The sequence below is a fragment of the Phaethon aethereus genome (genome assembly GCF_964289735.1).
Source record: "Phaethon aethereus genome assembly, chromosome: 4".
Lineage (NCBI taxonomy): Eukaryota > Metazoa > Chordata > Aves > Phaethontiformes > Phaethontidae > Phaethon > Phaethon aethereus.
In genome coordinates this window covers 38,278,289-38,291,414 of record NC_138578.1, presented here as the reverse complement: position 1 = coordinate 38,291,414, position 13,126 = coordinate 38,278,289, and the positions used below count along the sequence as shown (strand labels likewise).

At 44.0% G+C, this 13,126-nt stretch overlaps 1 protein-coding gene across 2 annotated transcripts in view; it reads right to left on the bottom strand.

Moving 5' to 3' along the window:
- The window catches only part of GRIA2 (glutamate ionotropic receptor AMPA type subunit 2), a gene marked incomplete at its 3' end in the record, with an annotated part of 95,838 nt that extends 82,992 nt beyond the window's left edge, over positions 1-12,846 (bottom strand). For both annotated transcript variants that reach the window (XM_081998799.1, XM_081998800.1), the window contains exons 1-2: positions 12,700-12,846; positions 12,138-12,278 (exon numbers count right to left, since the gene is read on the bottom strand). In XM_081998799.1, coding sequence (XP_081854925.1) covers positions 12,138-12,278; positions 12,700-12,787 — 229 coding nt within the window. In that variant the 5' untranslated portion in view covers positions 12,788-12,846. The remainder of the gene's footprint in view (positions 1-12,137; positions 12,279-12,699) is intronic.
- Positions 12,847-13,126: the final 280 nt, after the last annotated feature.

The following is a 13,126-nucleotide window of genomic DNA, read 5'->3' as shown; positions in this document are numbered from 1 at the left end:
CTCAGAGGAAAGGTGCTCCATCCCTCTGATCATTTCTGTGGCCCTCCTCTGGACCCACTCCAACAGGTCCATGTCTTTCCTGTGCTGAGGGCTTCAGAGCTGGACGCAGGGCTCCAGGTGAGGTCTCACCAGAGCGGAGTAGAAGGGCAGAATCACCTCCCTCGACCTGCTGGCCACGCTTCTTTGGATGCAGCCCAGGATATGGTTGGCTTTTTGGGCTTCAAGTGCCCATTGACAGCTCATGTCCAGCTTTTCATCCACCAGTACCCCCAAATCCTTCTCCTCCGGGCTGCTCTCAATCCCTTCATCCCCCAGCCTGTACTGATACTGGGGGTTGCCCCGACCCAGGTGCAAGACCCTGCACTTCGCCTTGTTGAACCTCATGAGATTCACACAGGCCCATTCCTCGAGCTTGTCCAGGTCCCTCTGGATGGCATCCTGTCCCTCAGATGTGTCAACCACACCACTCAGCTTGGTGTCGTCTGCAAACTTGCTGAGGGTGCACTCGATCCCACTATGTCATTGATGAAGATATTAAACAGTACTGGTCCCAATACAGACCCCTGAGGGACACCACTCGTCACTGATCTCCATCTGGACATTGAGCCATTGACCACTACCCTCCGGGTGTGACCATCCAACCAATTCCTCATCCACCCATCAAATCCGTATCTCTCCAATTTAGAGAGAAGCATGTTGTGGGGGACCACATCAAAGGCTTTACAGAAGTCCAGATAGATGACGCTGGTAGCTCTTCCCTTGCCCACTGATGTGGTCACGCCACTTTGTGGATGGGCCTGTACTGGCCTACTTTATAGAAGAGAATTAGAGAAGTCACCACAGCTGGGAGGTACTCACAGGACGTATATAAAGCCACTAAGGGTTACAGAACAAAGAATTCCCAGAAATATCAGAAGCAACATAAACTGCAGTGTGCACATCTGACCCCTGGCTTAAAAGTCTGGAAGGGTGTGTAGGACATATCTGAACTCAATGAGGTTTTTTTTTTTCCTCTCACTCTCCTATAGCATAGCCACAGTGAGGTATACCTCCTCCTGGCTTGTCCAGTTATACAATCTCTCCTTTGGTCTATCATACACACTTAGGAAGCTGCTTTGGAATGACAGGAGTTCTCTCAAGTTCTCAGAATACAGAAAGCATTCAGAAAACCAACCAAACAAGCAAACAAAAAACCCCACTTTACATCCATCACTGATGTCACTATCACCTAACTGATTTGTATCCTAAAAAAATCAGTCACTGAGCAAAGCATTCTTAACGAACTGGAATGTGGAAAGCAGAAGACAATTCTAATGAGATGGACTAGGGTTCCTGAAACAGATACTTTTGGTATACTTAGCTCATTGGCAGAGATGAAAGGAGGAAAAGGAAGCCTACAGGAAAAAAAAATCAGATTTTTATTTAAAGGGGAAAAAAAAATCAGATCAAAAGCAAACATAGTCAAATTGCAGCGCACAAAACTAAGCTCATGGTTGGTAAGTAATCTGTACTGATATGACTAGGTTAACCATGTTCCTGCAAACATCGCTAGCTGCCTCAGGAAGTTTCAAATGACATTTAGTATATAAGACACTTAATTTTAAAGGTGCAAAATTCTTGCTACAGAACCACCAATGTGGCAAAATTAAATAGTTAGCACAATTACTTTCACAATCTTTTAATAACCCAGTAGTAGCAACACTTGTTTTAAGCACTATGAGAACAGAATACGGGGGAAAAAAAAAGAAAAGAAACTTCAAAATTAGATCTACATTGTTGAAATATATCACCTATATGAAGAGAGGAAGCACAGCAAGTGAACTTTTTTCCTAATACATCTGGTTTTTAAGGCAGTTGATATTTAATATGGAAAATGGCTTCTACATGCTGCAACATATACACCTCAAGATACCATGTAAAAACGAAATACATCAAAAATTGATCACTGCAAGTTCCTGGAGTGCAAGATAAAGCCAGAAACACAGGCATAGGAAACTGCAATTCTGTGTACCCAAAAATGGAAAGTAACACTAGGAGTTGCAACATTGAACCATTGTACAGATGGGTCCAAAAGGAAGCAGAAACAGTTCCATACAGAAAGGAAAACAAAAATCCTAAAGTGAAGTGAACCATTTTTTGCATCTCCAGAAGGACAAAGCCAACAGAAAAAGCAGATGCATAGTAATACTGGAGGCTCTTCAACATGTTGGAATAGGCATATAGTATCCTTCAAAGTACATATTTATTCAGAATGACTACATCATCACTTAATATGATCCATGCTTTCCACTACAAACACCAACTAACTGCAACAGTACTTAGCCTACAAAAATGTCAGAGTTCCTAAAAGTTGTTGGAGTGTTTACAGACATGCTCTTTTCTCATGAAACTCAGGAAATTTTTCAGGTTACTAAGTATATGTATCAAGCGCTATTTTAGACACCGGAGTATCTGAGGCATCCCCACAGGTTGCCAGATGTGCTACAGGACTTACAAGACATTTTCTGGAGCTGCACCTTGTGGTCACACAGAATAGCATGAGTATCACAAGCTAGGTATTCACATGTATTAATTGCATGTGAATTTAAAGTGCCTCCACAAATGGAAACACTGAAGAATATATTCTCTTTTTATAATATCAAAATAGAAGTAAAGAGATAAGCTGAAAGAAACATTAAGTGCTCCACTTGCTAAAACTTCAATATTTGCAACTCACAGATGCTTGTTTACTTTTATAGTGTAAGTTCACTACTGAGTTTTACAAAGTCAAACCAAAGCGCATTTTCCCTACAAGCGAAGAATGAGTTAAGAAAAAACGAAAATTTCAAACTTATGCAAAGATTTTACCAAAGAATAACATCCATGATCAAATGCAAACATAGGAAGGGAGCAAGCATTATCTTTTTTCTCTTCACCTTCACAAGCATAGAACAAATCTTTTCTTTTTTAGCTAAGCTAACAGTTCTATTTACGTATTTATACTAAATTGAAATGGTCTAACGATTTTTCCAAGGTTTCCATACTGAATCCTGACAAAGCACTTAAGAAAACAGATGCAATACTTAAAAAAACCAGGGTCATATATGAGCATGTACTATCAAGTTTGGGAAAAATATTCTGTAGGTCCAATAGATGCTCAAACATTTTAGCACTTTTTAGGAACTGTTTAATCCCTGCCTCTTTCCACATACAAAAATTTAGATCGGTCTTTCACACTTACACAGAAAAAGAAATAATATGAATTTTGGGTCAGTTTTTGTTCCTATTACCATCAACAAAAGCTTGACCATTTGTTTGACTGCACAAAAATAATCTGGCCTTATTACTCTGGAGTCCCAGACTATGGGATCAGGTTGCCTAATACATTAAGTAGTCCGATTAGTCAGTAAAAGGACTGGATGACTTTTCAGTCATAACTTTTCAGAATTTCAGCATGATCCACTCTCACCAAATGCAAGCACCTTAAAATGGGGCAGATATAAGGCTGTGTGTGAAATTAAAACCACACTTACACTGCAATTTATAATATATGATTAATTTTTTCATATATTTTCTGATCCCTCAAATCCAGCTAGTCTTTAAATAATAAAATTATATGTTTCCAGGTGTTCATTTAAAATGGCTTCAAAAGTTTAAAGCTGTGTATAAATCTGACCAATTAATATTTGTTGATTGATGAATTACTGCAATCAATAACTGAATTTTCCTAACATTGTCATTTTTTTTCCCCTCTATGTTTTATCATAATAAGGAAGGGCAAGAAAATGTCTTCCTGCTCCCAAAACCTGAAAGTTACTTTTCCCCCTTCCTGCATCAGGACAAAAGTAAGATTATTGAGATTTTTTCCACCAAAAATTAATTGAGACAGGAAAAACAAAGAAGACTAACACAGAGAGAGAGACACTGATGTCAAAACAAAAATGGCCCATCACTAAGGGCATTCAACTGGGAAGTGAAAAACAAAGAAGTGTTAAATTCAGGTCGTCTGTCTGATGTGGACAAGATATGAAATAACTGGGTTAAATGCTGGATGATTCTCCTAACCACTGCAATGCCGGTGTGGATCAATCCCGCTTCTGCTATAAGTAACACTGCTGTAGCTTATGTAAGTATGAGCTTGGTATGCACTAGCCTTGCGAATTATTTACCCTGCTTTTCAAATATTACACCTGGAATAAACTCCTGGATTGCAATACACATGCACAAGGCACAATCACACAGCAAAGTTTTGCTGCTTGTAGGATCCCACATTCGTACCAAAAACCCCCTCTGAGTCTGTACTATTAAAGCACTATGGGATTTGTTACATTCATATGGGAAAAACAAAGCAAAGAAAAAAAAACCAAACAAAAAAAAAATCAGCACTTTGGCTTGGAAGACATTTTGTCAAAAACAACTCATAACTAGAATCAGGGAGGAACATTTTGAGCAAGCTAACCCTCAACATCCTCAATTTCAAAGATTTATGAGATTACTAACAAATTACTCTGATTTGCTCAGAGCTGTACAGTCTATTTCATTAGCACACATTTGCAGACATTCTGAGATAGTTTACACATATACAAGGTTAGATCCACATTACATGGGATGGTAAACCACATTAGCCTTTTCATTTTATGGCTACAGACTAGAATCCTACAACTACCAAATACATTCATAAATGCAGAAAACAAAAGAAAATAAAACAAATCCTTTCTCCAGGCTGCAAAGCAGCTGCAAAACTGTTCTGCTGAGCTCTCCAGCCCTATTGCTGACAGGAACTCTGAAAGCAGTCTTCTCTGTATAGATGATGAGAAAATCTCCACAACACCTAACAGATTGCTGTTTACATTACCTATCATTCCCAGTCCTTAGAAAGAATCTGTTATTTGTAATTTTCAAAGTGTGTGAAAGAAAATCAGTTTACAGCATTTGTAATAAGCAGAGGCATCTTTTCCACACCAACTCATGTTTTTGAGCTTTTAAACACATTTTACTGAGAATAAATTACAGTGGTATTTGTGGTATAAATTGCTGTGGTAACCACAGCAGCCTGAAAAATTTCAGCACCAAATCAATGCAATATTAACTGCCTGAAATTGAGATTAAACTGAATAGGTGGGATAGCATAGCAAGCACATATTCATGTATCTATTTTGAACATTTCATATAATTAGCCACTGTCCCTTATTGAGCTTTGAAACTCTTCTACTAGTTGTGAGTATGCATTTATGAGTCAGGGCTAATATGATCATTTTACCAAATTCTGTCCTACTCTTGTTCATTGGAAGAATCATTTGGTAAGAAGTATGTCCATTTTAAAACACAAATGGCAGCATACTCTTTCTTTTCAGCAGTGAAATGCAAGCATGTTTACCTTCTGTAGTTAAGTAATGAGGATACTATTTTCATGTGCAATAAAGCCCAGTAAGTCATTCATGGACTAGCTGAAGTGATTGGTAATTCAGTTACAGAGCCAGCACCCCAAGCATACAAAGCAATCACACACTGATTTAAGGTAATGAATACAGTCCTGAATATCCTTCCCCGATATCAAATAAAATAGTAGATTAGACTTGAAATAAGACATTTGTTGTGCTTGATTTCATTACCTTTGTTGAACTGCGTGTAACATTTCAAAATAAAGAACTTTCTATGGTGGGCCTAGATACAGACAGATAAAGAAAAGTAAATAGTATTTCAAAAGACATCTACCCCACTCTGTAACTGCACGCAAATAAATACAATAGCAGTATTTTAAGCACAGTTATTGATTTCAGAAGGTGCAACATGAATTTGTTCAACATGTGGTTATTTAAAACCTGCTTTTACTCCTTAATGTGGATCTGTTTTACAATGTGCATTCACTATGTTTGTCTGATGCTTTTATTCACTCCTTATTGTTTATCCATAAAGAATTCATTAATGGAAGGACTTAGTCATTTAAATCAAAGCCCTTTTTCAGTTTTAACAAGGTTACATCTAATATGTACTTTTAGTTAATGCAGATTTTTTATGAACTTACAAAAGGAAAACATTAAGTTTTCAAGAAAAAATAATAATGATGCTCCACAAATCTACATATTTTGTATAAAAACACGCAGGCTTTTGCCCTCTACCTTTTCAGAAATCTAGATGGCAAAAGGAATTAATCCCTTGTCCACAGGTTTCTAAAAGCAGATGCCACTGTATTCCTGTTTTGATAACGCAATGATCAGTTACAAAATAATGGAAAAATCTTGGCCATTTAAGAAATGAAAGTTCCAGTTAACTGTCATATGAGAAGCCCATTCACATATACATATAGAGTTTGATATATACAACTAAATTTTTTACCTATTCAGGTATCTTTTCAGTGTTATTTTCAGTCTGACCTGACATTTCTTGGCTTCAGCTGCAGTGACGTTGGATCCAGAATATAGGCATGAACCTTCAATACAAAAACATCAGTAATTCATGCACTCAGTTCACAGGGGTGAGAACGCTGACTTAAAGTGATAAATTATCTTACTAGTAATAGCCCCAACGTAATCCTCTTCAGAAAATGGATTGTAGGGTTTAACAAATGTCCTGCTTTTTATTTAAGTGACATTCAAAATAAACTCTTGTTCACTATATAAGTACGTACGTATGTACATTTATATATACACGTGTGTATACGCACATACGTATCTACACACATTTATGTGTACTGTGGCTTGTTTCCTAAAAATCAGTCCTACCAGCACATATTAGAGAATTATTAATTTAGAATTACATTTTCCTTGAGCAAATATTTTTTACAGTTTAATCATGTTTTCACAGAAGATGCCCAATAAATTAATTATGCTGATTGTCTTAATTTTCTACATAATGGTAATAGAATAATCTTTACCATCTTCACCATAATGTTTAATGCATTTTTAAACTAATAACATGTTCCCAGTTATATACTCCCCTAGTAACTATCAACTGTTCAAAAAGAGTTATTTATCTGTTAAACATGCCTTAATTTTCAAAAATATTTTAATCATGAGAAGACTGATAAAATAACTCAAGAAATCAGCAGAAACAGCATCACTTAATGCAGTGCCTCTCAGTTTAGGGTGCATAACACACACTGGATAGTTCAGCAAGTCTTATGCACATAAGGAGTTAAGTACATCCCCAGCTATGTGCAGTCAACAGTCCTATCAAAGTCAGCGTAAATTAAAGCTTTCATTAGCATAAGAAGAAAAAAGTTACATTTTCATATCTCAAATATAAATAAAAGCATATATAAACATATTGAAGAGACTGACTGATAATATTGGTTGATTTAGGAGCTTGATTGGTATATTTAAGGCTTGATTGATATGCTACTCACAAATTGCTATTAAATATAACTCACTTTAATATTTATAAATTAACTGCAAGGTAAACTGCATATTTATAATCAAAACTGCATGGTAAATTTTTATTTCAGATTTATGGATAAAATTAATGCAATAATCACATAATAAAAACTTGGAAAATCCAGCAGGCAAGACAAAACTGTCATATTTGTATGTGCCCACATTCTGGATCAGGCTGTGCGATGGTCTGTGAGCCAGGAGCAAAGATGCACAGCAGGGACAGCACTGTCACACAATAAATACCCCAGGTTTCTTTATGAATAAGTCTCAGGAGTACAGGAATGTTTAAAGTTTGCTACAGAGCTTGATTTGGAGGGGAAAAATATTCTGAGAGCAGCAAAAGCACAGGAGCTCCTGCAAAAGCACAGGAAACCTCCTGGTTTCATTGTATCATTTTACTACAGAAACCCATCTGATCTTGTCCATTTTAATTGCAAGGGGGTACAGAACCTTTTTCACATCAGCTCACTGAGTCTGAGAAATGTTTTACTGTGAGGAGGAAATGAGAAGGACCAAGAATATGAATAAACTGAAACATAAGCATTTAATAAATTCCTCCTTCTCTTTAAAATCAGTTCTAATCATTTATTGTGAAATGTATTTGGGCTTGGTCTACAGCAATTTTAATTCAAATAAACACATCTAAACTTCTCCCACCTTTACCACTACAGGATGTATTTTTTTGCTTATTCTTGAATCATTTTGCCAGCAGTATGCTGAATGCTATTTAAAAAATGCAATCTATAGCATTATATTCCAAAATGGCTGAGGAAACCTTTGCCATGACTCCCAAGTTGCAACATGCTAGATATTCATAGGTTTTCAAAGCTGCTGGTTGAAGATATAATGAAAGGATCTAAGGTTTATGCATGAATCAGCACCCCCTTGTCATAATGTCACGGTGCAGTGATCCCTGCAGAGCTGTAAGACTTGATTTAAAACAGAAAAGCTCAACATTGGCTCTTGAACCAGCAGAATTAAACATCCAAGATCATGCATATATTACCTCTGTGCTGAAACTACTATATGAAAAACTTGTTACAATTATGGAAGTTTTACAGTACTCCATAGGAAACCTCTCTTTAGGTGACTCCAATATCCTTTCAGTGAAAAAACACGTGAGTATGTAATACAACTATTCCTGTTTGGGTTGGTGAATGTAAGAGGAAACGATTTCATCTTCACCAGCTTCCTCCTTTCTCGTTTTGAAGAAAAAAAAAATCTCATGTTGCTGATGGTCAGCACTTCTCCAATTAGACTGTGCTGAAGGACAATAAAGTCCAGTGGTTTGGATACCTTCCAATTCCGCCCTGTGAATTACCTGCAGTGCTTGGGCCTCTGCCCCAGCTGTTAAAAGCCAAAGAGGTTCTGCTGGAGTGAACCACTTTGTTAACGTTTGCCTTTACCACCTGGACTGTAACCCCCTGAATCACCAAGAATTTTCAAAGAGGGCTAAGCCTAGCCCATTTCTCGTGAGGGATGTAACAGTGGTCCCAGCAGTGAACATTTCTCTTAATTGTGCCATCAGTCTGAAGAAAGACTGCGCCATCTCTCAATCAAAACTATTAACTAAGCCTCCCAGTGACATGGACTTGCAAGGTGTCAAACCGCAATTAGGTTCCAACAGCTACTCCTGATGACCTGTCAACACAGCTTTGCACAAGACCTGCAACAACCTGAAGTGACTACTTGTTATTGATATATTGCATGAGTTAAGGCTATCTACTCACAGAGGCTCCATTCCTCCTTTGCTACATGCACCTTCTGGTCACCTTTAAATGACCAGGTAGTCTTAGACTGTTTCAAACATCCCTCAGTGGCACAGGACCACCGTCTCCTCTGGAAGTTTAGGAACCCAATTTAAACGCAGTACCAGCAATACAACTCGTTCATCTAAAAACTGTTTGCTCCATCAACGAACTCAGAGCAAGGGCTGATAAGAAGTTTGAAGATTCCTTTAAATAGTTTCACAGTGGGTTTTTTTGTTTGGTTGGTTTTAAAGAAGATGGAATTATACGCCCCAGCTTCCCTTTCGTTACTAAGTGGTAGCGGGCAAGCGGGAGGCAGGCACACCGCCAGCAGGGCGAGGGCCAGCAGCCGCCCCACCCCGGGCCTGCAGCTGCAGACCCCGGCTCCCACACCATCCTCTGGAGCTTCTGCAGCCTGAGGCTGGGCTGGTTTGGGGGTTTTAACTCAAAAGCTAAAATCTTTCAGTTGTTGATTTTAGAAAATTTGTTATTCTTAGGACAGAAAAAGGTCATTACTTCTATTGTAGTATAAGCCTGCCAACTACATTTCTGTGAAGGAAAATCACCTTGCCAGAGTGAAATGCCTGGGTAAATACTGAAGCATTTTCAGTTTCATACTATCCTACATTTCTGTGACCTTCTTTTACACTTGCATTGTTTCACTGTTGATAGTGCTGGTTTTGGAAACCTGTTCTTTGTACGTTATTCTGGAAAAAAAACAACCAACCTACATATTTTTCAGTATTTCAAATGAGAACAAGCATAAAGGCGAAAAAAGTGATGGACCCTCCATAACCATCTGTGTACACGGTGCTCTGCAATCAACTGCTAAATTCTGCTTCTTATATGGCAAATACTTGTCTTCAGAACTCCTTGCTCTCCAATCAAACTTTTATTGAAGTTTTTTATTGAAGGGTAATCAAGGAAATATTACATATATTTTTAGCATATGCTCCACTAGTCACTTAAATCCAATCGACAAGATAACTTGACTAAACCATCACTGATGACTGAGCTGACAAAAAAGCAAGTACATGTTTACGTCTTAATTTGCTGCTCTTCAAACCGCTTGAAAATTGAAGCCTTGGACAAGGTTCAAAGGGAAACCTGAAACATGGATAGCATCTCCCTTCTGCTAGAAGTCTCAAGTCCATGACTGCAGTCTACAGCCTACACATGTCATCCAAGTATTCTAAGAGTTCTCCACGGAAGACAGCTAAGCTCAAGGCAGATGCATGCACACAAACACTGATAAAAAACCTGGTGGTGTTGGAGAAAAATATGTATCCTTTACTTTCTCAAAGATTAGGCGGCTATACTTGTCTCTAGTTCTAGTAGAAAAAAAAATTATAGCATTTTACAAAAATTATTTTCAGGATTTTGTTGGCTTTACAGAATTGAGAAACACAGAAAGACCTGTCACAGTTTTGCAGAATGCCATCTAAACCACTACACAACCCCTTACTTCACCAACAGTCCCAGTAACATATACCGCAAATATTAACCACATGCAGTTCTGGTTGCTGCAAACCCTCACTTACCTAAGAAAGCAGTAACTCCCCACCTAAGAAAGCAAGAGCTCCCCAAGCAGCTTGCAAGGATTAGCAAAGTAGCTTTACTTTGGCTATATATGCCAAATATTTGATTATATGCTCAGACCTTTTCTGTCTTCAGCTATGTATGCTATTCCCTCCTATCCTCACACATGGCACTGAAGGCTCCATGGGTTGAGGCTCTTGCACCACCTATCCCAGCGTCTCTGCTGAGACGCCCCTCCAGCACCATCTCACCTACCACAACGTAGCTAAATCAGGGGAAAAAACAAGAACAACAACAACAACAAAAAAAAAGGTCGCCAATGGAGGGAAATTGCTCTCATTGACAGGTAACCTGCAGACTCAGTGGCCCTTACAGCTCGCCCTCAGGAGGGACGGGGAAACGCCTCGGGGGAGCGCGGCGCTGGGCGGCCGACAAGCCGCAGGTCGGCGGGAGCGGCCAGCACGGCGCAAGAGCGGGCTCCCTCCTCCTTGCGGGCCCCGGGTTGGCTTGGAACGGGCGCAGCGGGGAACGGCGGGTACCCCTCGCCGCCCCGGGAACGGCTGCCTCGCGTTCACAGACCTCACCACCGACATTAGCAGCGCCCGCCGCCCCTTGCTGCAGCCGCCCCGACGGCAGGCCTCGCCCTCCCCCGCTAGTCAATGCCGCCCAGCGGAGTCAAACTGCACCGCGCCCCGGCCAAACGCCGGACAGCTGCCGGGGGCAGCCACCGAGCCGCAGGCAGAAGCAAACGGCGCTGCGGCCCCCCTCCCCTGGGGCTCCCCTCTTCGCGCTGGGCCGTCCGCGCTGCACCCCGCCACCTCCCCGAGCAGCCCATGTGCGCCGCGCCCCGCCGCACGCCTGCGGCCGGGCCCTGCCTCACCGGAGGAGGAGCCGCAGCACAGGCCCGCCGGCCGGCCGGCCTGCCCGCCGACGTGCGACGGCTCGCCCCGAAAGCCGCGGGGGCAGCGGGCCGCCAGGGAGGCTGAGGCGAGCGGGCAGCCCCGGCCCCCCGAGAGGGGGGGGCGCCGCATTTTACGTAGCTCCGCGCGGACGTAAAATGGCTGATGGCCCCCTCAGCCGCCCGCTCCGCGCCCCCTCGACTGCTGTCAGGAGGGGGCCCCCTCCAGTTAACGGGAAGGCTCCGCAGCCGCGGCAGAGCCCGCGGCCAGCCCTCGGGCGATGGGGGAGCGCCGCGGGCACCCCCGCGGCCGCGCAGCCTTATGTAACGCGTGGGGAGAGCGGCTCTGAGGGGGCGGCGGGAACTATTTTAAACCACCGCGAGGGCTGGGGAGGCGCACGGAGACCCCACGCGCCGTTTACCCAGGGCCGGGCCCGGGCGCTCCCGCACCTGCTCGGAGGCGGCGCAGCGACCCCCAACCCCCATTCCCACCTCCCCCCCCCCCGCCCGCGCCGCGCGCAGGCGCCACGCCTCCACCGGCACGGCAAGCCGGTGGGCAGCGCGCGCCCTGCGCAGCGGCTGGCGGCGTCCGTTACTCACAGGCGTTGGTGACGGCGAAGCTGTTGGCCACCTCCAGGTTGTCGATGTGGGGAGTCAGCCTGAACTCCGAGGTGGAAAACTGAACCATCCCTACCCGAAACGCGCTGTACTCCTGATCGGCGCCCCTGGGGAACAGCCCCCCTGCAGGGAAACACACAGACGCGCACACACACACATCAGGCGGGCGGCGGCGCGGGCAGAGCCGTACCGGGGCCGCGTCCCTTCCCGCCGCCGGGGCTGGGCTGGGCGGGGGTGCCGGTAGGCGCCGCCGGCTCGGGCACCGCTGCCGGGGCGAGCCCGACTGCGGGTCCGTCCCGTGCCCGACCGCCGCGGCGGAGCCCGGGGCGCGGCGGGACGGGCGGTGCGGCTCGCGGGAAGGCGAGGTGACGGGGGAGGCGCTGGACACGGCCGCCGGAGGGGACCTCCCGGGCGCCCGGCGGGTACCGCGGTGGGGCTGGGCTCGCGGCGACATGACCGGCATGCCCGAGCGACGCCGGCGGGGATGAGGGAGCGGGAGACCCGTCGGGAGGAGAGCGAGGTCCCCCGGCATGCGGGCACCTACCGATCTGTATGCTGTTAGAATTGACCCTCCAGATCAGTCCCCACAACACGGGAGCCAGGAAGACAGAAATATGCATAATCTTTTGCATTTCCAGGAAAAGTAGAGCATCCACAAAGCCACGGAAACAGCCCTTTCTTCTTCCTCGCCCGCCTCCTCCTCCTCCGCGGAGCGCGCTCGTCAGCAAATTAGATCCTCTGCGCGCCGGGCGAGCGGCCGGCGGGAGCAAGCCAACCACGGGAGGAAAGGAACGAAAATACCCCCTCGGCGGGCGGCAGGAGCCGGAGGAGCCGTCGCCCGCGCTGCCGCTGAGCGCTGCCGCCGCTCCGGTCCTCGTCCCGGCTCCGGAAATAAGGGGGGGGGGGGGGACGGAGGTGGCCGCGTGCCGTTGGCGGCGGCGCCGCTGTGCTCCCGCTGCCTGAGCGCGCCC